The sequence below is a fragment of the Strongylocentrotus purpuratus genome, unplaced genomic scaffold (genome assembly GCF_000002235.5).
Source record: "Strongylocentrotus purpuratus isolate Spur 01 unplaced genomic scaffold, Spur_5.0 spur5_scaffold_7, whole genome shotgun sequence".
In the NCBI taxonomy this organism is placed as follows: domain Eukaryota; kingdom Metazoa; phylum Echinodermata; class Echinoidea; order Camarodonta; family Strongylocentrotidae; genus Strongylocentrotus; species Strongylocentrotus purpuratus.
Genome location: NW_022145613.1, coordinates 6005810 through 6028501, shown reverse-complemented (window position 1 = coordinate 6028501; position 22692 = coordinate 6005810). Strand labels below are relative to the sequence as shown.

Genomic DNA, 22692 nt, shown 5'->3' with positions numbered 1-22692 from the left:
AAAATTAAACATCTTTTGGTCCGCTCCCTCGGACAGTATAACAACCTGTAAAGACGTGCTTTATTGGTCTTGTAATTTAGATACAGGCTTGATTGTGTGGAATGCAAATTTCAAATAGCGACTTAGATCTATAGAGGGTCGGTGATTCCGAAAGCCAATGCAAGATATATCCTCCTAGAAAGTATCCTCCTACCCCCTATTAATGTATGCTATACATTGCCCAAAAGTATCCTGTTCGACTGAGCTGCGAGATGAAAAGTGTTCACATTCGACTTCCAAAGTGGGGGGGGGGGGGCTCCTAAAAAGAGGGCACTTTCTGGAAGAAAAAAAAAGGTATCCTGCAAAGGAAAATCTCAAGGCGAAAATATACATTTTTTTTAGACATTGGTACATATACCCCTATTTTGTACATTGTGATAACATTATCAGGGATGATTTCAATATTTGTAGTGAGCACATTTTTTTTTTTTTGATCCTCAAAAAAATTTCTATTTGCACCCCCCCCCCCTTGAGCGCCAGGGGGGGGGGGGGCCCAACCCCCAAAAAAGGTAAAAATCACGTGATTTTACATGATTTTTTTCTCAAGGGGGGGGGGCCCGGGCCCCCCGGGCCCCCCCCCCTGGATCCGCCACTGCTTCTTACACCTGAAAAGAAGCACTCACCAGGGATGAAAAAGGCACTTATGACATTGGAAAATGGGCATTTGTCGATAGAAAAGGGGCACCCATCAGATTTTTATAGGGGCATTTAGAGGTGAAAAGGAATAGGTCCGTTATGAGAGAGGAAAAGAGACGCGTATAATTGTTAGAAGGGAAATTATCAAAGGTGAAAGGGGGCACTGACCAAATATGAAAAGGCCACTTATGCGAATGGAAAAGGGGGCACTTATAAAAAGGAAATGTGCATTTGTTGAAAAAAGGGGCACCGATCAGATTTTAATAGGGGCGTTTATCGGAGGTGAAAGGGGGCTTTCATGAAAAGGGGAAGTGGCTCATATTAAGAAAAACGAGCATCTCTCATATTTGAAAAGGGGCAATTATCGGAGGTGAAGGGGGCACTTATCTGAAGTGAAAAGGAGTAACTTCTCGTAAACAAAAATGGTCATTTACCTAGAGATAAAAAGGGGCACTTAAATGAATGACAATTAAGGGGCATCTATTGCAAAGGAAAGTAGGAACTTGTCGAAGAAAAAAGGGCACGTGTCAAAATAAAAGGGGCACTTTTCAGAAGTGAAAAGGGGAAGGGGCACTTTTACAAAGTAATAGGGGAACTCTCCTATGTAAAAAAGGGGGCACTTTTCCTATGTAAAAATGGGATTCTTTGGGGGTAGTTTATAAAGTGGGAACACTGTGCCCCCCCCCCCTGAAAGCGCCGCACCTGGTTAAAAGTTCAAACTCAAATACGGAATGTAATAAATGTAATTTGTAAAAGGTTGATCAAAGTTTAATCTTCCCCATGTTACATGTAATAGTCAGTATTTTCCCTTGAATGTTGCGTTCCTGGGTCTTCCTCCTTTCCACAAAGGGACATTTGATTGATGAACATAATTATCACCAAATCATCGCATATTTTAGGGATTCTTTGATTGAATGTATTATCACAGAACTGGAAAATATGGATTTTTCCATTTTTGTGTGTACTGACCTCACATCGAAAACTCCAGCAGACGACTCTTTTTTTATAGTCGTCTCAAGATGGCGCTAAATTCAGCGGGGAAAAAATAAAGTTGACATCAAGGCAACATGTGTAAGTTCTGAATGCACACCTAGTTCTCGGCGACATTAGAGTGACCTGGTACGGGGCAGGACCGGCGGGACGATCGGCTGAATAAGGACTGATGAATCTTGTTGTGTTGTCTGAGAAACAAATTTATTGCCTTTAGACTTATGGCATTGCGGTTATCGGTAAGTATGTCTAACACTAAATTATATAGGCTATGTTATTGGTATTGGTATAGATCTAATGGTATTGAAAGCATAAAGTGTTAGTGAGAAACATTAGTGAGATTGAGAAAGTAAATGATTGATACTGTCTGAGTCAGTGAGTGATACTGATGATAGTGATACACTAGTCCGTCTGACTCTGAGTGCGAGTCGGACTGTAAAATAATTTTAAGTCACATTGCATTGTAAACTCGAAGCTACATTTATAGTTATTCTCCAACATTGACGGAGCTCCCATCCCAGTTGTTGTAGAAACCATAATTAACCATATGATAAACTTTAACTCCAGGGAGCCTGGCTCCAACGGAGCTTCTTTTGTAGATTTGCTTGTAGGTTTTCACAAAGTGTCACTGTCGGTGTTGAGTAAATTGGACGAGACCAGGCTATTTGTAGATGAAAGGGAAGTATTTCATAAAAATTACCTCTGCTATTTCTAATATCTTGAATAAAGGGCATGTTTTTTACACAAAAATTGACTAACGAGTCCCCAAACCTGACGAGATGACCAAATTATTTGAAGTAGACTCTAGATCTAAGCCACTAAAACTAGGAAGTACTAAACCACTGCTTTCCATCATCACATGTTCATTCAGAAGATAATGCTTGCTGTTTGTAACAAATTACTAAATGATAAATCTAATCCCAACTGCAAATTGTATAATAATATCAATAATATCACTATAGAGGTCTAGTCTATTCCCACTATAATAATTCCTTCGTCTTCTTCTTCTCCTCCTTCTTCCCTTCTTCTTTGTCAGTCAGGTTCTTATTCTTAGTTTCTTCATAGATTCTATATAAATTATTCATCCTGTTCATCCTCATCATCAATTTCATAGTCTTCTTTCTTTCTTGATCCCTTCCTTCCTTTTTTCCTTCTAAATTCTCCTTTTCCCTCCTCCCTCTTCCTTCTCTTCATATTCTTAACTTCTTGAAATGCCAATTCCTCTTCTTCATCTTCCTGCCCTACATGTAGACCCAGCGCGTATGCAGGGGTGGGAGGTTGGGGTTACCCCCCCCCCCTTATTATTTTGTATGTGTGTGTTTTGGAGAAGGAAACCCCTCCCCCCCCCCCCCCCTCTTCTTTTTAATTTTTTTTTTTAATTTTATTTTTAATTAAATTAAAAAAAATAAATACAAAAATGAATATGCTGAACAATGACCTAAAAATGTGACCTTACCCCCCCCCCCCACCCCTTAAAGAAAATTTTTTGGACCAAAAAAAAAAATGTGCTCTTACCCCCTGAGAGGTTGCAAAATTTTCGGCCCGATTTGAAAGTGTTAACCCCCCCCCCCCCCCCCCTCCACCCCTTAAAGAAAAATTATGCGTACGCGCTTGTGTAGACCCCAACATCTTTATTAGGTAAAATATGCATTTAAGTTTGAAAGGTTTTCATAGGCTAAATGATGAAGATTTTTCAAATATACAAATAAAAAAAAAGAACAAATACAATAAAGATTTTTTTTTTAAATTGTAATAATACTAAGTATTCTTGTTGATACAAATGTTTTTTTTTTAAATTTTATGTCAAGTATCATAATTAGGCATCAAGATGGATATTAGCAATCATTAATGATGAATATCAGTTATATATATTCTATTACATTTTTTAATGAAATAAAAGTTGCTTTCAAAGATATTGAGCAAAATCAGTCAAGTAAACAAATTACAAGTGTGTGTAGACTGTAGACCCTAGTCTAACATAAGAAAGTTTTTAAAGGTTAAATTTCTAAAGGTATATGTAGTTTTAGTTAAATGGCATACCTTTGGGGGAATTTTAAATGGAAGTGTGCTATTTGACTACTATTATATTGCACATATGATGTAGCATTTAAAGTAGTCTTTTTTAATTCATTCAACATAATGAAATTAGATATTCATAAGGATAGCAAGTTCTAAATAAAGTGAGAAAAAAAGAATTTGAAAAAATGGTGTACCGTATATCACTATGGATCAGTAGTCAGTACATGTTAAATGTAAATTGATGAATCAACTTAATCGTTGCCTGATAATTTGTAATGTACCAGCAAATAATTTATGCTAGTTGGAAGCGATTTTTCATGTAGCTCGGAGAAAAACTAACGGAGCCCTGGAAAATTCGAGAGAAAAAGCTATCCAAGTAAAAAATACTAAATCGCAAGTAAATAAAGAAAAAAATGTCCTTGTTCATATGAAAATACTTTTTATGTCAGCTACATGTTTTTATATATGTACATCATGTACATGTATGCCAGCAGACTATTCCATTCACTGATTGTATGAGCACTTATTCACCAGGCACATTTTGCACACTGCACTAAAATACCCAGGAAAACACTAGATCACCACATAAAAACTTATGCATGGGACTGTAGTGAATAACCCATATATATGCTAATGCAGTGACCTATGACCCGTGACTTCTGAGCATGTGCAGTAGTGCTTCCTAGTTTCCTGAGCATGTACATGTACAGGCATTGAGTATACATGTATGTATTATAGCCATATTGCTACTTCTTCTATTGAGGTAATAATCTGGGGACTGACAATGAATCACTGAGTTAGTAAAGTGGTATTTTATTGATATTTTGGTGTCTTGAAGTTCGAAGAGCTCTGAAGAACGCGTTGGTCCTGTAAGTCACCAAATTCTTCATAATATTATTTAATACATACTTTGTGCATGGAGATAAAATCTCCATGCTTTGTGTACATGGTATACCGGTAGTGTACATGTATATCGTACGTATGGTAACAATTTGTGGGATAACATTTATTTGAACTTTCAAGCAAATCTGAGAATTACATATCCGGTACATGTATAATGTTAGAAGAGTTTTTTATTTGTGCGTTTTACAAACAAATTTGCGCAAATTGCAAAACTAAATGATTTTGATCAATCATACTATATACATTTGACAATTTACAATGTAAGTCCTTATTTTGTAGCTCATCCTATGGTGGCCGGTGTGGCTCATTATATATTTACCAATTTAATTTTGTTGGATTAATTTAATTGAGTAATTGGTGATTTACTTTCAGTCCATGTACTTCTTTTCCATTCATACTAGTATAGTAAATTATCATGATTTGTTCTCGACGTCCATATTGGTACTCAACATATACATGTAGGTTTTTTTTCTACATGTACATTATTTGCTAATTTTAGAAGCTCAGCTCAGTCATTCAAGTGTTTATGTGATGTATTTTTTTGAAATGTTGAATAAGTAAAAGGAGTGTAGCCTGTCGAGACTACTTGTCTTTCCCATGCCCTGACTCGGGGGGCCAATCGCAAAATCGGGTATAATACGACTACGGAAGACACGACCGCAGCAATCATGTGCTTGCAACACAAACGCGTGAAACCAAGGCGTGAGGAGAATTTTGGTCTGTTTGGCAAATGCTGACCATGTTGAGATTAAGTCGCTGACTACCGTTAATCAAGTCCATTCGTTTACGTCTGGGTGTCCAAAATAAAAGGTAGATGGCATTAACCAGTATCTACCAAGCTACACTCCCTTTAGGTTTGGATTCAGAATGAATGCTTTATCAGTAAATTGACAGATGACTCTTATTTGATTTTTTTACCAGGTAATTTCATTTTCAATTTGCAGATGCATGCAGACTGAGGGATGACCTTGAAGTGTTCCCTTTGACCACTGTGTTGTAGATGGTTCTCTTCAGTCCTCTGCGGTCACCTGCATGTGAGGTGTAACGCCTGAAGCAGAAACTTAGCAAGGACAATGGAAAGTACTCCGGTCAAGATGGATTTTAGCAACGATGGTCACTTTCCTCTTGCGCTGCGACGGACGCATCGGGCGAATGCAGGGTTGGTATTTAATATTTTTTGAATTGTCTAAAGGTTTCTAACAACTTGACAGAACGGTACTGAGAGCATGGATCTTTGTAGTACATCCATGCTGCTACTCAAGTAGGTCCATGCCGAGTAATTTTCAAGTGAGGACGTTGATAAGTTTGTGTCTTGCAGTAGTCATAGCCTGAAGAAATGATAATGTGTACGATAGATTTTTTTTTTCATGAAAAACTTCTCCTTTATTTAAATTACTTGTTACAAAAATCATTTCTTTATTATGCAACTGCACAATTTTTTGTTTGTACTTGTACTACTGAAGTTGAACAGAAAGCTTTAAATCCAGCTTTTTTTAAAGATAAACCTTAAAAAAGGTATGTACATTGCATCTGATTGAAAGAGCATGGCACTAAAATACAACACCACCTATGTGCTGATATTGCACCCTTTTTCAAATAAACTTGATGCAATGTTGATATTAAGACTTCCATTTTTGTAACAGATGCACACAAAAAGTAATTATTTGTCTGTTTGTGCTCATACAGCCTTGATGACGATGATGGCTTCTTGTATAGCGCTGGTGTCCGCAAAATTTATATTGATTTAGATTTATTCACTTTGTATCTGTAACTTGCTGACATGGACACTGTGTAGTTTAAAAATGTTTTTAACTTTTATGATATTTAGTAACCTTGCCCCCTCCCCAAAGTAGAATAACATATCAATTTTACTTTTTTATAGAGCCAAGAGGAAGCAAGCGGAGGAAGAGTCAGTTAAAGCAAAAGGTAAGAAAGAACAATGAATCTTATTGAATTGATGTGCTGAGAAATCAAAGTTCTTGTTCAAGCTTTTTTTCCCCACAATCCATACTCAAGGGGGAAATTGGAAATGCATAATGTGTGGTCCCCATCTTTGACTATGAAGTAAAGCCTGGTGAAACTGTTGTGATCATCAAAAATAACTTTTCACTTGTGATTTAAAAAGATGTCTTTTATATGTTTCAGATACTGCTAACTATCTTACCATGTATTCTTTTTAGATAAAGAAAAAGAGATGAAAAAGAAGAAGAAGAAGAAGCTTCCTGCATCACCGAATGTTGCAGCAAACTCTCCACAGTCTGTAACAAAGATGGCAGCAGACTTTATCCGGTCATCAAAGACAAAGGTTCCTGTTCCAAAGAGCATCAAAAATTGGGTAAGTAGGGAGTTGTGCAACTTTAATACAGGAATATATTCTGAGGATAGTTCTCTCTGATTTGTGGCCATATGGATAATGGTCACCATGCTTGTCGTAGCACCTTTCCTCTCGACTTGTACATCCCCTAGTATGTTCTTTCAATCAATTCATATTTCATCTCCATCGTGAACGTTACGTTACTAATTGGCCACATTGAGAGGATTCTTTGAATAAATTCACATATTTCCTCTCTATCTTCAACATAAAAATAATGCCGTCTCTTCTTTAACCACTATTTCAGCATCCACACAATGACTTCTACTGCTGGGTGTGCCACAATCAGAGGCGCGACGGTAATTTCTTGTACTGTAACGTCTGTCCGAGGGTCTACCACGACACCTGTGCCAAGCTCCCCTGCCCCCAACCGGACTGGGTGTGTCTGGAATGTGAGGTAAGAAATCCACACTGAAGGTGAAGATATAGACCCCTTGGTGTCAAGGGCAAGTCCAAGATAATAAGCCAGTTCATGGTTGCAATCTGAGCATGAGCAGATAAAGGTCATTGCAGAACAAATTGTGAATACACAGAGACAAAATACTGGATACATGCTCATGAAAGTTATGTACCGGAGTGTTGGCTCAGTCAGTAGAGCGTCCGCCTGACAACTGGGAGGTCGTGGGTTCAAACCCCGGCCGCGTCATACCAAAAGACGTTAAAAGATGGGAGTTGTTGCTACCTTGTTTGGCGTTCAACAATAAGGGATAGAGCAATGTCGATCTGGCGCTGCTCAGTGGCTGCCAGGCTCAAGATCAATTGGGCAAAGAGAAATTCTGTTTCGGTTTAATAAAATTTGGAGTGGACTATTAGACTATTATTATAATCATTATTCATTTATGCACAAGCAGTGCACTCTATGATACACAGGTGGGAAGTATGCTTTGAAAAGGGGAAACAAAAGCCATTTATGTAGCACCTCCATCACTGTAGGAGTGATTATTTCAAAATGTAAAAAGTGGGACATCTTCATGTTTTGAAGATCTGTGGATATTCAGGGTCGTTTTGGACATGTGCTAACCATGAACTGGTCTATTGGTATTTGTTGTCCAATACGTTTAATACTGAGATAAACTTAACACCGCAAATGTCCTTTTTCTTCGTCTGATCCAAGCTGTAGTAGGGCTGTCAACTTGATAAACTCACTTGGTATGCTAAAGACTCCTATGAGGTCTGCTATGTGGGCAAAACTTTCTTGAACTTTCTCTCAAATATTGTATTTTCAGAATTATGCAACTCACATTACATGTACCTTTGCCTTTACGAACCGAACTTACTTCAACTCTTTCAAATTTATTAAAAGCGCAGTTTATCACTCTATTTTCCCTCACGGGCACTGTCTACAACGACATGCAATTGAGCTTACATGTAATCTACTGCAACTAGGCTTGGGTGTTTTATCAACCGCAACTCTAGTTATCAACAGTCGTAATTTATCATTGTGTAAGAACGTTTGTGGTCCCAGGTTTTGAGAGCTTTCAGCTTATGGAATATTTATGTAAACATTCTGTTATAATAGATAAACAATAATAATAATGGGTTCTTGAACAACTTTAAATTATTAAATCTTTGATGAATATGTTGCATGAGTTCTAATCAATTGACAGTGCTGCTTTCCAAATGTTTTACCATAATTATTATTTTTTTTAATAATTAAGAATACATTATATATTTTTTTTATGGTAAATTTTATCTCTGTTATCTTCATATTTGCTCCATCAGAAAATCACAGATGCAGAATGTACGGAAACACAGTCCAATGCCATGGCTTTGCTCTCTGTCGATAAATTGGCAAAGGTTCTACGTACATCTATAGAAAAGATGAAACGATACACAAATGTAAGCGATTTCAAGATTATACTTCTATTTATTATTGGAAGACTTGTCTTTTTTGTGTACGTGTGCTTGTCATTTCTGAGTCAAGTGAATGTCACTTTCTGAATAATATAGATATTGCATAGTACAGCCACCCACCAAGAAACAACAAAAGATGCATAAAACATTCATAAACCTGAAAATTCTCTTATAAAGGTTTTGCAGCTCATCCCATACTTCCCTAGATCTATTCATCTTTTGTCAAATATAGGAAAAATTAAGTAAGTATTTTAGTGCATGTTTTGTCAGAGTTTCCAGTTTGGGGATGAATTCTTGAAATTATTATAGCCTTTTTAGATGCACTGAATGATACTACAAAATGCCCTTTATTATGAATGTGCACTTTATTATTGGACATTATTGGAATATTATTATTATTCACCTTGAAATTGTCATTGTTTCTCCCTAGTCACTGCTGTTCACTCCTATTGATGACTTGAGGGAGTTTCGAGACTACAGACAGTTTGTATATCATCCCATGGATCTGTCTGTCATGGAAAAGGTATTCTATCTCTTTCAATACAAGTTTTCTAACTATCTTGTCTAGTTACATGTACATACGTGTACCTACATGTGCGTTTGGTAGACTGTATTTCAGTAGGACGTATATCATTTTATGCCATCTTTGCACAGATTTTCAGGTAAATTTTGAGTTTGTATATCATCCCGTGGATCTGTCTGACATTGAAAAGGTATTCTATCTCTTTCAATACAAGTTGTTTGACTGTCCCAATCATTAATGATATTTAACTCGTGTAAGGATACTTTCTGCATACATGTACATACGTGCAGTCCCACATGTGCGTTTGGGAAACTGTATTTCAGTAGGACCTATATCATTTTATGCCATCTTTGCGCAGATTTTCAGGTAGATCCTGAGTGTATTCATTGTTACCATGCATGCTTGAATAGTCAGTGCTTGGGACTTGTAACAACTGGTATTAAACGCCATAGAATCTGAATTTGTTTACCTTTTATTAAAATACAGGATGTACCTTTTTTCATGTGAGAATGATGTGTCACTGAAAACAAAGTACTACTTCTGGTGAGGGCCAGATAGGCATTAACTCATAAACTTTTACACAGACTTAACGTCCTTCTGGCTCTCAACAGACTACTAGATTGGAGAATAGCGTTGAAGAGAGTAAAACGCAAGAATGAAACAGAAAGCCGAAATCGATCAATATAAACGGAAACTAAAAGGAACAAGGCGCGAATATAACGAGCCATATCTCCAGTTTTGTAGTACCAATCATCTTTTCAGACTACTAGATGCATTTCATCTGTGAGATATGATATAACAAGTGTTCCATTCAGTAGAAGATGCAGCATCCATCCCACCTCACTCATATACATTAACTCACGTATATCTTTTCTTACGATCTCATCTTTAGAATGTCCAGAGTAGATCTTACGGCTCAACAGAGGCCTTCCTAGCAGATGCCAAATGGATTGTCCACAATGCCTTCGTCTATTTTGGAAGTAAGTGTGAGAGTAGTGATTAATGTACGTTCAAACCTGCTTTAGTGACCATCTGTCTACAACAAGCAAATTTGTTTTTCTCTCTTGAAAATGGTTTCTCATTGAAACATGTACTAAAGGAAGCTGTCTAGAAAGACCACCTATCTATAAAGACCGTTTTTTTGTTTCCCTTGGGTGGTCGCTGTAGACAGGTTTGACTGTACATGTAATAGTTATAACAATTGAAGAAGTTGATCATAATCATTGGTTTACGTAGACATGTAAGAACAGATACATGTATGATGTGAAGGAACCCACCTAAAGTGCTTTTAGACAACTTACATGTCTGCTAGAATAAGTACCAGCTTCTTGGAATGTCTCAGAGTCTCCTCTCTTCCTCTCTCACCCCCCCCCCCCCCCCAAAAAAAAAAATTCTCCTCATCCACCCATTTGTCTTCAAGTTCCTTTATGTGTTATTTAAACCACGCTCCATGTTCCTTTCAATTCTGCAGGTGGGAATAGGTATAGCAATGCTGCTAAAGCTCTACTAAAGGCTTGTGAAACAGAGGTAAGTTTGATATATATCTCAGCTAAATCATAAAAAGACTCCACTATATTGAAAATGTTACTGTATTTTCCTATGAACAAGAACATTCCTGCCCATTGTGTTCACTCTGTATAGAAAATTAAATGCAAGAATGTTTCAGAATTTCAAATCTTGCCCCTCCCCATTATACAAAAATTTGTATATTTTTGTGCAATTAAACTGAGTGTTAATACAAACTAAGGAAAATTTAGATTTCACACACATATTTGTGCCATTCCAAGGAGACTCTTAATATTTTACACCAATCCCGGATGATTTTGGAACATACTTGAAGAAGTATGCCCCAAATTTCTATATCACAGGCTCATGCTCCATAAAGCGTGTATATTGTTTGTTTAATCCTAGATGGCTGAGGTTGAGCTATGTCCAGACTGTTACCTGGGTGCTGTCTATAAGCGACCTCAATGGTTTTCAGAAGTCTGCGTAAGTACTCAGTAGATATTTTTTCTTCCCCTCAGCCCGATGTATACCAGTTCCTCTAGATTTGCACTTCCATTACCAGAACTCCAGACTAGCTTGATAACAACTAATGATATTCATCTCCCTTTCTGCAGAGCTTGTGTAAATTACTTAGTAAGCTGCCGAGGAGAACTTGCTTCATGACCATGACCCATGTTCATTTATGTTGTTCTGTTAAACATTTTGTATTTAGGAGAAACTAAAATTATATGTTTAGTACCATCTATGTGCTTGTCAGTTCAGAAGTAATATACCTTCACATTCTCTCTCAACATACTAGGCTAAACCTTCTTAACATTCAGAGTTAATTTTTTTTTCTTCTTTCTCTAAAAATATGTTTCAGTTTCAAGAAATCAAAAGTTGGGCATAAGCTATATATTATGTATTTGTCAACAGAGATTAATTCTCCTTTACACTTCCCTCAACATTCTTGAGTTTAAACTGTCTTAACCTAATGACCAAATGATTTTGTTTTTGTTTTTCAGACCAAACCTCATCCTCTAGTGTGGGCTAAGCTTCACGGTTTCCCTTTCTGGCCTGCTAAAGTGAGTATTATGTGTTAGTTGGAACATGTACATTCCCACCACCCCCACCCCCCCCCCCCCCAAAAAAAAAAATGTCTTTGAAATAATTGTTAAATTGTTTGACATCCTCCCAATTGTACCCTTGATTTTTGTAATGGTACATTGTATATCAACAATACAGAAAAGATAGTATAAACTGTGATGATTATAAATTTGAAAACCGATAATAAACAAGAAAAAATTCAAAATGAAGGATGTTTGGGTATTATGGTGATAGTGAAGGATTGTAATAATGTAAGTGTTTCCAAGATTATAAACAAAATCCTGTATTTAGCTCATGCTGCATCATAATTATAAACCTTTAGGTCAATCAGGAATACCATGACTTTTACAAGCCGATTGCCTGTCTGATTATCAAGATATTTATGATCGCAAATCAGAATTTCAAAAACCGTTCTCCCAACAGTTTTTATAACACTACAGTTTATTGGGGGAAATGAGTATGGTAAAACCAGTCACTCAAAGATTTTTACATTTTTGAGGCACTTCATGATCATTTTGAAGCGCAATCTTTTCAGGGCTTCAATATTACACCATATCACAGACACTGATAACACGTAGGGCCTTGCATCTCAGATTTAACATTGTTAAACGATGCCTTTAATAGCATTATTACATTATCTTTGTTCATGTGATCTTTCACTCAGGCAATGAAGGAAGAAGATGGTCTTCTTGAGGCTCGATTCTTTGGACAGCACGACAGAGCCATGATACCCGTTCACAACTGCTTCCAATACTCCACCAAGATCCCTTTCCCAGCCTCCAAGAAAAGACTGACGGGGCTCAACTCCTCCATCAAGGAGGCAGAGCTCCACATAAAAAAACTGGAAGAGAAGCGGGGAACCCCCTACAAGTACGCCCCTCACCTGACCCCGTATGACCCCAACAAGCGCTACACCACCAGCTCTCTGGCAGTCATGCCTGACGGGAAGGTCAAGAGCCTCACGGATGCAGGAAGGAATGCTCAAATGAGGGGGAAGATCGTCGTCATCGAGAACAGGGAGGAGGAGTCTAAGAAGAAGGAAGATATGAATGGTGGGGGAGATGACAACATGGATGATTCAGTCGCTTCAAGTATTGAGAATGATAAGGCAGCTGGGAAAGGGGACACAACAGCAGAGATGAAGACGGACCCCAAGGTCTCGAGTGAGGATGACAGTGAGGTAGATGTAACAGGAGATACATTACTCTCTCCTGAGAAGCTCGACCACAGCTATGCATGTAGGGATGCTCAGGAAAATGTGAAGCAAGAAGTAGAGAATGACATACAAGACAAACCGTGTGAGGATTCTAAAGAAAATGTGAGTCATTCACAGGAGAAGGGAAAAGATGACCAAACTGATGCACCAGACAAGAAATGCAGTGACCATGAGGACAAGGAATCATCCATTCGTAGGAAAAGAAAATTGTCTGAGTCACATTCACAACAGCCTGAGAAGGTGCCAAGGATGTCTTCAGTCAAGGAGGATAGCCAGGAAACTGACGAGCCAGATGATGTAGATTCTGATAAGCTACAAGCTTCGAGTCCTGTAGATACCCTGAGAGGGGTAGATACATGTAGCAAAGGGTCGCATGAGTCACCATCTGCAGCATCAAATACATCATTCGATTCTCCAAGCTCAAAGACACCTGTCGACAAAAACAAGGACGGCTTTAGTATCCTTCCCAGCCGCCTTCCTAGCCTTGATGATCTGGAGGCCAATGTGAATTCATCTGAATCAAGCTCAAGCATCGCTGAAAATGATGCGAAGTCTAATCAATCGACACCCAGAAAGGATACCTTTCTCTTGGACCTTGGCAAGACCATTGACACTTGTAAGGCATCCCTGGGTATTGAGGAGGAGATGGAGGACGAGAATGCAGATGATGAGGATGGAATGGAAGATGCTGATACGACAGGTGATGAATCGATGGAGAGTGAGGTTGATGAATATGAAGATGCAGAGAAAGAAGACACACAAGTTACAAACACCTCCAATGACACTGGTGCCATGGATGATGGGACTGAGGATAAAGAGCATGCAGGAGAAAATTCGATGGAAAACAAGGAAAATGGAAGGGTAAAGGAATCTAAAGACCTAGTTAAGCAGGTAATTGAAGGAGATGATGACTTCGAAAATATGGAAAATAATGAGATGGCTAAATCCAAAATATTGGAACAAAATGCACGCACTGAAGAAGAGAAGAAAAATGAGGAAGAGACAGTCAACGATAAAAAGATAGATGAAGACTTGGCAGAGAAAGGGTTAGATGCCTCTGCATCCATCACCAAGACATCTGAGATTGGAGGTGAATCCACAACGAAAGAACCATCTGGGTTAGAAATAAAGAATGAGCCCCAATCAGTTGGACCAAGCAAGTTGAAAGACGCACCATTTGAGACAGGTCCAGCTCAGGGCAGGGAAGGTCAAAATGATGACGATGATGATGATGATGATGATGATGATGATGTTGATGGAGGTGACGAGGACTTTGATGATGATGATTCATCTGATGGAGCGTTGCTCATTGATGAAGGAGAGGACTCTGGGATTCCAAACAAAAAACAAGATGGGACACCTACCAAAGTGAAGTCGGCAGATCAGGAAACCAAGACTGGTGGGGATTCAGAAGCTTCTCCTGCAGATACTGTCAACAAGAAGGAAACGATTCCTAAAGAAGCGCACCCTGAGCTCATACAGGACACTGTCCCTGGTAAATCAGCAGGGGCTGAAGCAAAGAAGGAAGAAGCAAAGGGCAAGGAAAGCAGTGACAAGGATGCCAGGAAGCTATCGGGAGCGGAAGGCAATAAAGTAGCAAACTTGTCCGAGACAGCCAAACAGTTGTTGCTGGGAACTCCAAAGCCAGTGATAGTAGACCCAGACTACAAAAAGTTAATTGCCAAGGTAAAACAATTTTATTCATTGCAATGTATACAACTAACACCTCAGTATTTATACAAGTTGCAGACATGTTTCAAAGAGAAATTGGTACTAAGGTAAGTTTGTCTGTACCATGCAATATTTACATCTGGTTTTTATGACACATTCTTCAGTGACAACCCCCTTGGGTCAAGTACGTAAACTATGCATATTTTGAACTCCAAATATGGACCAAGCTGTATACCTTACCCTAAACCTAACAAAAAGGCACATGGAACCCTAACCCTGCCCCTATATCCTTGACATAAAAAAGCCCTTGGCATTTGTAGCCTAGCAATGGTAAAACTTGTATTATAGATGACACCGTAACATCTCCAACATGCTTCTCTTCATTCTAGGTCGTTGACGATGCCATAAAGTCCTTCAAAGAGCTTGATTTGAGTCTTGCAGATGCCAGCGAAGACCTCAAGAAAATTGTACTCGATCTTAAAAGGGAGGTCATTTCACTCAAGGCTAAGCAGGAGCTCCAAGAGAACGAGTTGCTGCACTGCAACAGTAAGTTTAGATTCGTTCTGTTTGCAGAATCTGTTGCTGCCACCATCAAAGGGCTCTGCATTTGGCCTTAATTTCACTATTTGTAATTAAATGATAAAGAAATTAAATGAGCTTTGTACATTTATTGTACATTGTAATTTTTAGCATCTTTATGTAGATTTTACGCAGTGTAACCATCTACCCAGTCAAAGAAATTGCTTCCTATTAAAAAAAAGATGATTCCCTTGTTTACCATATGGATACAAACTGAGGAATCTCACGTGGTAATGCGCGAAGAACAAGACAAAGACAACTTGTGAAATGTCCCGAAGCTCATTAGCACACTTAAATCTGCACATAATATCAAGGTACTTGGAGTGGGTAGTTCCAAGTTGTGCATGTACAATGCAGTAACAATAAGTGCTGTCTTTTTCAGTATAATGTTTAAGGGCTTGTGTCAAAGAGTCTAGAATATGCATTATATATGAGATGGGCTGAATTAAAAAAAATTGATGATGTGCTGTAAAATAGAAACGGCAGTAACCGTCCTGATTTTTTTGGTTGATAATTAGAGCTTGCTGCAGCGGAGATCCGCCAAGTGATGGAATACAGTCGAGACTGCAAGCTGAACAAAGTCAAGAGAAGGTTCGACAAGCAGAGACGAGATGCCATCTTTGCCACCAAAGGAAAACAATGGGTGAGTGGAAAGGAAGAAAGTAACTAGAGAATGAATTTGTATGATATGTGAGAATAAAAGGCAGTTGAATTGTGTCCAGTGTAAAATGTACCTTCTCATCTTCAAGAGCTCTCTTGAGATATTGCTCAGAACTAGGAGTGACTATAATTATGTTCTCTTGTTTAAATCCACAGCACTGTTGAGATTTCCAGATCAATTTTGGAGCTTTCCATAGCTCAATTATATGTAGCTCTCAACTTGGAAGTTGTTGTGAATGAGAGTAGGCCTTGTCACATATGTATTTCATACCTTGGCAGTGCAGTGTACTTGTCCAATCCTTGTACAGTTACACTGGAAGGAAGTTCAGCTTTGATAAGATAATATTTTTTGGGGAGAAAATGTATATTGTGTTATTGTTTAATGATTTGAAGAGTGATGCCTTACACAAAAGAGTGACTCTCATCAACTTAGACTTGCATGAATTTCTGTCATGTTCTCCATAAAATGCTTTAAAACTGCAATTTTTGTTGGTACACTTATTAGTGATATAAATAAGAATTTCCTGTTGTTTTTGGTTTTGTTTGGTGTTGTTCTTTGATAATCTTGAAAAAGGTCAATATAAATCATATTTGAAATAACAAACATAACTATATACTTACAGTGTGTTAGCTGCTCCCAAGAGGCAAACTATTTCTGTTGCTGGAACACAAGCTACTGTAGCTACGATTGTCAGGAACGGCACTGGAGTAGGCATGAGAGAAAATGCCAGCAGAAATCTGGGAACTTCCCCTTCGTTCATCCTGGCTCGGTAAGTCTGGATCTTTGATGAAGTTGGACTGAATGTGGATGAAACAACGGGACATTGAATTGATTTAATTTGTATCCTGCTGATGGTTTTTGCTTGATTTGTATTACAAAATTTTATATATACAAAGAAGTAGGAAATTTAATACCCTTTTTTTAATAATGCCAAACATTTCCATACATAGAAAATATTGTCAAAAGAAAAGAAATAAGCAATGTTATTAAAAGGGGAGATTTATTTTTAAAAACATATCGAACACAATCTGCATTTTTTATATAAATTTTAGTGGTACCATTTCATGTTTCTTATATATTAATAACAATAATAATATTCAGCTTTTATATAGAGTTTAATACATCTCGGACGTCTCTAGGCACTTTACACATATACTTTTACCCCGGTTATTGGATTCAGTGCTTGCCCTCACACTGTGTGCACAATCTCCACTCCCTGGGGAGCATTCCAGCCAGGCGTTACTTGACGCTCAAAAACTGTTTGACCAACAATGACGGCCGCATCCTACTGGGTACCCATTTTAATACCTGGGTGGAGATTAACAGGTGTAGGCTAATATCTTGCCATAGGATATTAGTGCCGTATTGTGATTCGGACCCTCGACCTTCGCATCACTCGACCACAACACTCCCACTATATTTAGAATGCTTCCCTTGCTCCATACTCTAAGTAGTGATATGAAGTGACAACCATATACAAACTTTAGGATTATGCAATGTGTGATTGGAAATGAGCATGTTTGTCCCACATAGTTTGCTACTTTCCAAATGAGAACAAGTCAGATTTGACACAAAATGAGGGAGCTTTCAAAAAACCAGGCCTGGGCTATTTACAAGGGGCTCTTTGTACGATATTACCAACGATTAGCATCTCCTTGTTTTCTATCCTTATGTCTCTTTCTTATCAGGGCTTTGATCCTTACCGCAAGAAGAAGAAGAAAAAGAAGAAGAAGAGAGAGGAAGAGCAAGCCTGGCTGCGAGAGTATGGTTTTGACGAGGAAAGCGACGATGGAGACCCAACTTGGGAACCAACCCCAGAGGTATGAATCATTTGAACTTCACAAATAGTTAAAGCCCCACTGCACTACTTGTAGCTACTTGCTCCCTCTATATAGAAAACAATGCCTAAGCGGTGCCTGTTGGTCCCCATGATCCTCTTTTTCTTAAGTTAATTGAGAGCCGAGTTGATGAGATAACCACCTGTCAGTGACGACGCTGGATGGTCATATCCCTCTTTGCCAAACTAGTACAGACTGGCTTTAAAAGCCAGGGGTGAGCCTTCCTCTCCCTCCCCAGCCCCGCCCTATCACAGTCATTCTAAAAAGTGGACCTCTTTTATCCATAGCCTGCTTTGCCTTAAATTACTGCTCATGATAGGAAAGGACAGGCTGGCAAGAAAATTAGCCCTGTAAAACATAATTGAGATGTGTGTTTGACAATTTACAAATGGTTTATTCAGAAGGTGGTTCCAAGGAAACTGGCCTGTTATTGTAAATGACCTCATATTTGAATGATCAATCAATTAAGAGATATAGCAGAATGACTTCTTCAAATCAAAGCTAGTGTTGAGCCTTGTGTAAGGGACAGTCGATTATATGGTTCTTGTCATACAGTCCATATAATTACTGAAAGAAACATGTAAAATAAAGTTTTGTGCAAGAGCTTGAGAAGATTGGAGGGAACCTGATTCGATGGACCATCTGCCGTACTGTGTACATATGAAGAATTTCTATTCGTTGAGTGATAACTTCAGTCCCAGTTACATGCACTATTTCATTCTATGATAACAACTTCCAATATCACTTGTATGCTCCCTTGTTGTAGGGAATGCTTACAATTTCAAAACCAAAGCTGAAGATTCCCTTTCACAAATCTTTCCAACAAAATTATATTCTTTGCAGGAACTTCCTACCATGGTTCATCCAAAGAAAGGTTATACACCGCTTCCTGGAAGCTCATCTAATAATAACCCCAAGGTCTTGAACCAGCAGTGGTCTGCTAGCCAACACAAGCCCAATCGCACCTTGACCCAGCCCTCAGGAAGTCTTACAGCTCGTCCAAAATTCAACTACTCTGCGGCGTGGATGCCCAAAGGAATCAATCAACAGCTGGTTAATACTGCACCCAAGATGAACACACAGACTTCCTCCAAAATGGTGACTTTTGTCTTTATTTTCCCCATTTCTAGTTTTAGATTTTAGATGCAAGTTCACTTGCCTGTGAGCTTATGACACACTTACATTGCAGTGAACATGTTCTCTGAAAAAGATTATTCATGACAGAAATTTTCACATATTTTATTACAAAGAGAGTGTTCCTGTCACTACTTAGCAATAATTATGCATGATCCAACTGTTTGTTTTTAATAATCGACTACATTCAGGAAATTTAATTTTGTAATGCGTTTGTCATTATTGTTCCCGTAGGATGAATAAAGAAAATTGAAAAGCTTCTCCTGTGTTTGAGTTGTTTACTAATCTATGAATACATGCTGGGAAAAAAGTGGAAGTTTGATCATAATAATTATTCAGGGGTATGTCCTTATCAACTTTTTCTGGTGTAAATTAATTTCCCTTTGATACAGACCAAAACATTATTTCCATAATTACATGTGCCTCCGGAATGCCACTTTTCGTGCTATTCACTGATTCAGGCCATTTTACCTCTCTGTTTCAGGCTGTCTATTTTACGTTGTATATTGTGCTGATATCAAACATGTGTGGGTCTTGTGGGGGAAGGGGAAGTTATACTTTTGATGATTCTCTTACTCTTTGTTTCTTTTTGGGGATACCTCGCTGTCCACGACACTTAATGTCGGCTTAATATACATGTGTCATAGAAAAACATGTTGCATTCATGTAGTGTCTTTCGTTGATGAGACATGGAACTTATGTTTTGTCTTTCATTGCTTTGCAGGTGTACATTCCAAGACCACCAGTACAACAGAATAATATGCCTGTCATGAGTCAGAATCTACCTGGAGGACAATCGGTGATCATCAACCAGGGTCAGAAGCCTCTGAGGTTTGTGACGTGTCCCAAGAATGAGATGGCCACGCCAGCCAATGTGGTTTATGTGGGAGCTAACCAGCCAGGGATAAAGGGGCGGGTACCTACCAACCTGACCATGCAGGCTCCTACCGGTGGCACCGGTGGGATACAGAATCAGGGCTCTCCTACCATGTTACAGATGGGACCAAACAAGATCGGTATGTCCTCATTGGTCCAGGCGATTGGACAGCAGCCCCTACAGCAGGGTGGCAAGTTCGTCATTCAGCTGACACCTGCACAGCAGGGAGGCAACATGGTCAAGGTTACGCAGATAACACAACCTAATCAGACCGCCGGCAATGTGCCAGTCATGATTGGCAGTTTACCCTCTCAGGGTCAACTTACCCCTGCTACGATCCCGACCGGCAATCTGGTACAGAACCTTCAACCTGTCGGTAAGAAGCAGATCATGATTCCAAGACTGGCACCTGGTTCAGCACCAAGCCCGAAGCAGATAGTTATGAGTTTGCCCGATTTTACAAATACTGCTGTAAGCTCTATTAGCGTTCCTCGTGTTGCCCCTGTAGTTGTTTCAAAAACCGGTGTAGGCGGTGTTGGAGGAAATATTGCTCCTGGGGTTCATATACAAGTGGCTTCTAATGCAACTCCAAAGGGCACAACGTAACTGGAGAAGCAATTTTGATTACTAAGTATCTTTCCAAAGCCGTAAATTGGCAATAATCAAGTTCAAACGTCATGAATAATAATAATACTAATAATTAATTCATAACTATGACTAAGAAAGTGCTTTTCAAAGATTATTACGTAAAAATACCTTAGGAGCGCACACATGGGTCTGAAGAAGCTTGCTGGTGTACAGCAAAAAAATGCTTCTTTAAACAAACTTCTTTGTTGACAGGTTGTAATGAAATGTTTTCTGTACCTGTGAAAGTAGTGTAATGCTTAAGGTTTCAACCCTAGTCCGTCATTTTTTGTGTTAAAATGTGGTGTGAACATATTTTTGGGGGTGCAATTATGTTAATTAAATGTTAGTCAACAACACTCATGTTTTTGTCACAAAATGGCAACAAACATCCTACAGTGCCCATGCTGTTGTGTGTATAAGTTGATGTTGAGTGTTTATGGTACAATTTTACGTGAGAAGCTATTCTCATCGGTTCACTATGTATGAAATGTGAGTGGTTGTGTATTTGAGCTTTGGGAACTATTGAAATCATATTAAAAAGATTAAGTCTTAATGAATACATGTAGCTAAGCCCTCAGATATTGGCATACAGGACTATGCCTACCCAAACATACGATCAGTAATACTGTTGCGCTTGATACAAGCATGCACAGGGGATAAATCATTTCTACTGACTTATATATGACACATGCAAACATTTAAAAAAAGATTAAAGAAGGAGGTGCAATGGCTCAGTGGTAGAGCATTGGTCTTGTAACCGGGAGGTCCAGGTTTGAAACCAAGTCAATAGGCTCGTGCCATTTAGTTAGGCATTAATCCTCATTACCATGTCCCTCGGAGAGGACTTGAAGCCATCTTTCCCCTGGTTGCCTACTTACAAAGCATACACATGCTTTCTTAGCGGTCATGTCAAACAATTATCAAACATTTTACATGTACAATGTTACTAGACTTCTACCACAGGGTAATGATTTTAAAAAAGATGAGGTAACTGACAAATCATTTTGTAGCTGTGTAGATGGAATTTTGTCCTGTTATTATTTTGTGTGTGATGCTGCCCTCACTGTTCCAACTTATGCATGGCTTTCCTTGTGCATACGTTTCTTTTCACAATAACTCTCTGAGTAGATGCATTTCATGTTTGGTATAGAAGTGTATCATTGCAAAATGGAGATGCCTATCTTTGGTTTTGGTGTTGCTGCCCCCAGTGTCATAAATCATATAGGTTAAAAAGTGTGTTTTGCACTTCCACATTTATTTTTCAAAGATGATTTCTTTACAGCACTACGTTTTCAATCAATCTGCTGAAGCTTCTCACAATATTAACCATCAATTGATTACATTTTTCAAGAGGTTCATGTCATAGTTTATAGTATTCAAAATCAGTTTGAGTGGCATGTAAATTTTTTTTTTTTCTTTTTTTTTCTTTTTTCTTATTTTTTTCTTCATAGTGTTAAAGATCCCCCCCCCCCAAAAAAAAAAAAAATCAAATATTATATTTTGAAAAAATAAATTTCAAACCAGATTGTTATATCAGGTATGTTCTTGACTTGTTTTTAGTAAATGAGCTTTCAATTTAATATCTAGAATTATAATGGTATGATGCAAAACTATTCCACAAAATTATGAACAGCTAAGTAAAAGAAAACTGTGTACTTTGTTATGATTATGAAAGTGTCTAAATTTTCATCATAAGTTGAGGAAGCACACAAAGAATTTAAATGGTCACCATCTGTAAAAGAAATGGTTCTTCTAAGCAGTAAATGATGATAATTTGTGAACTACTGTTGAGTACTGTAGCAGATAAAGGGGATTACATACCTTAATTTTTGTATATTTTTGACTTTCATCTTGCATATAATCCAGTAGACAAGTAATTGAGATAATTGGCTCAAAAGAAGAATAATGATTGTAATTTAAGAGGAAAATTATATAATCCCAATGGGAAAATTTAATTCATCTTGTCAGCTGAAATACTGAGGTGGGAGATTATGTGTTACTGTTGATTTATATTCAATTCTTTCAAAACATTCATTCTTTGGAAAAATTTGTGTTCTGCATTCCTCCTTGTTATAATTTTGTTTTATATAGGTCATTACAAACATATTGACAGATTGACAGTGAAATAAGGGATTACCTAAACATGAATTACAATCAATTTG

General features: G+C 38.1%; 1 protein-coding gene across 5 annotated transcripts; it reads left to right on the top strand.

Annotated features, from left to right (window-relative positions):
- Positions 1-1822: 1822 nt before the first annotated feature.
- Positions 1823-21949, top strand: LOC581151 (protein kinase C-binding protein 1). 5 transcript variants are annotated; one of them, XM_030974072.1, is made up of 18 exons: positions 1823-1904; positions 5509-5746; positions 6470-6513; positions 6768-6922; positions 7206-7355; positions 8681-8797; positions 9243-9335; positions 10228-10315; positions 10807-10862; positions 11247-11324; positions 11846-11905; positions 12592-14829; positions 15204-15360; positions 15912-16036; positions 16677-16823; positions 17743-17874; positions 18736-18990; positions 19751-21949. In XM_030974072.1, the coding sequence occupies exons 2-18, from the start codon at positions 5661-5663 to the stop codon at positions 20507-20509; spliced, it is 4740 nt and encodes a 1579-aa protein (XP_030829932.1). In that variant the 5' UTR covers positions 1823-1904; positions 5509-5660; the 3' UTR covers positions 20510-21949. The 5 variants fall into 5 exon arrangements, with proteins under 5 accessions (XP_030829932.1, XP_030829930.1, XP_030829933.1 ...); XM_030974070.1 differs by having other exon boundaries at positions 1831-1904; positions 5532-5746; XM_030974073.1 differs by lacking the exon at positions 1823-1904 and adding an exon at positions 4319-4409 and having other exon boundaries at positions 5532-5746.
- Positions 21950-22692: the final 743 nt, after the last annotated feature.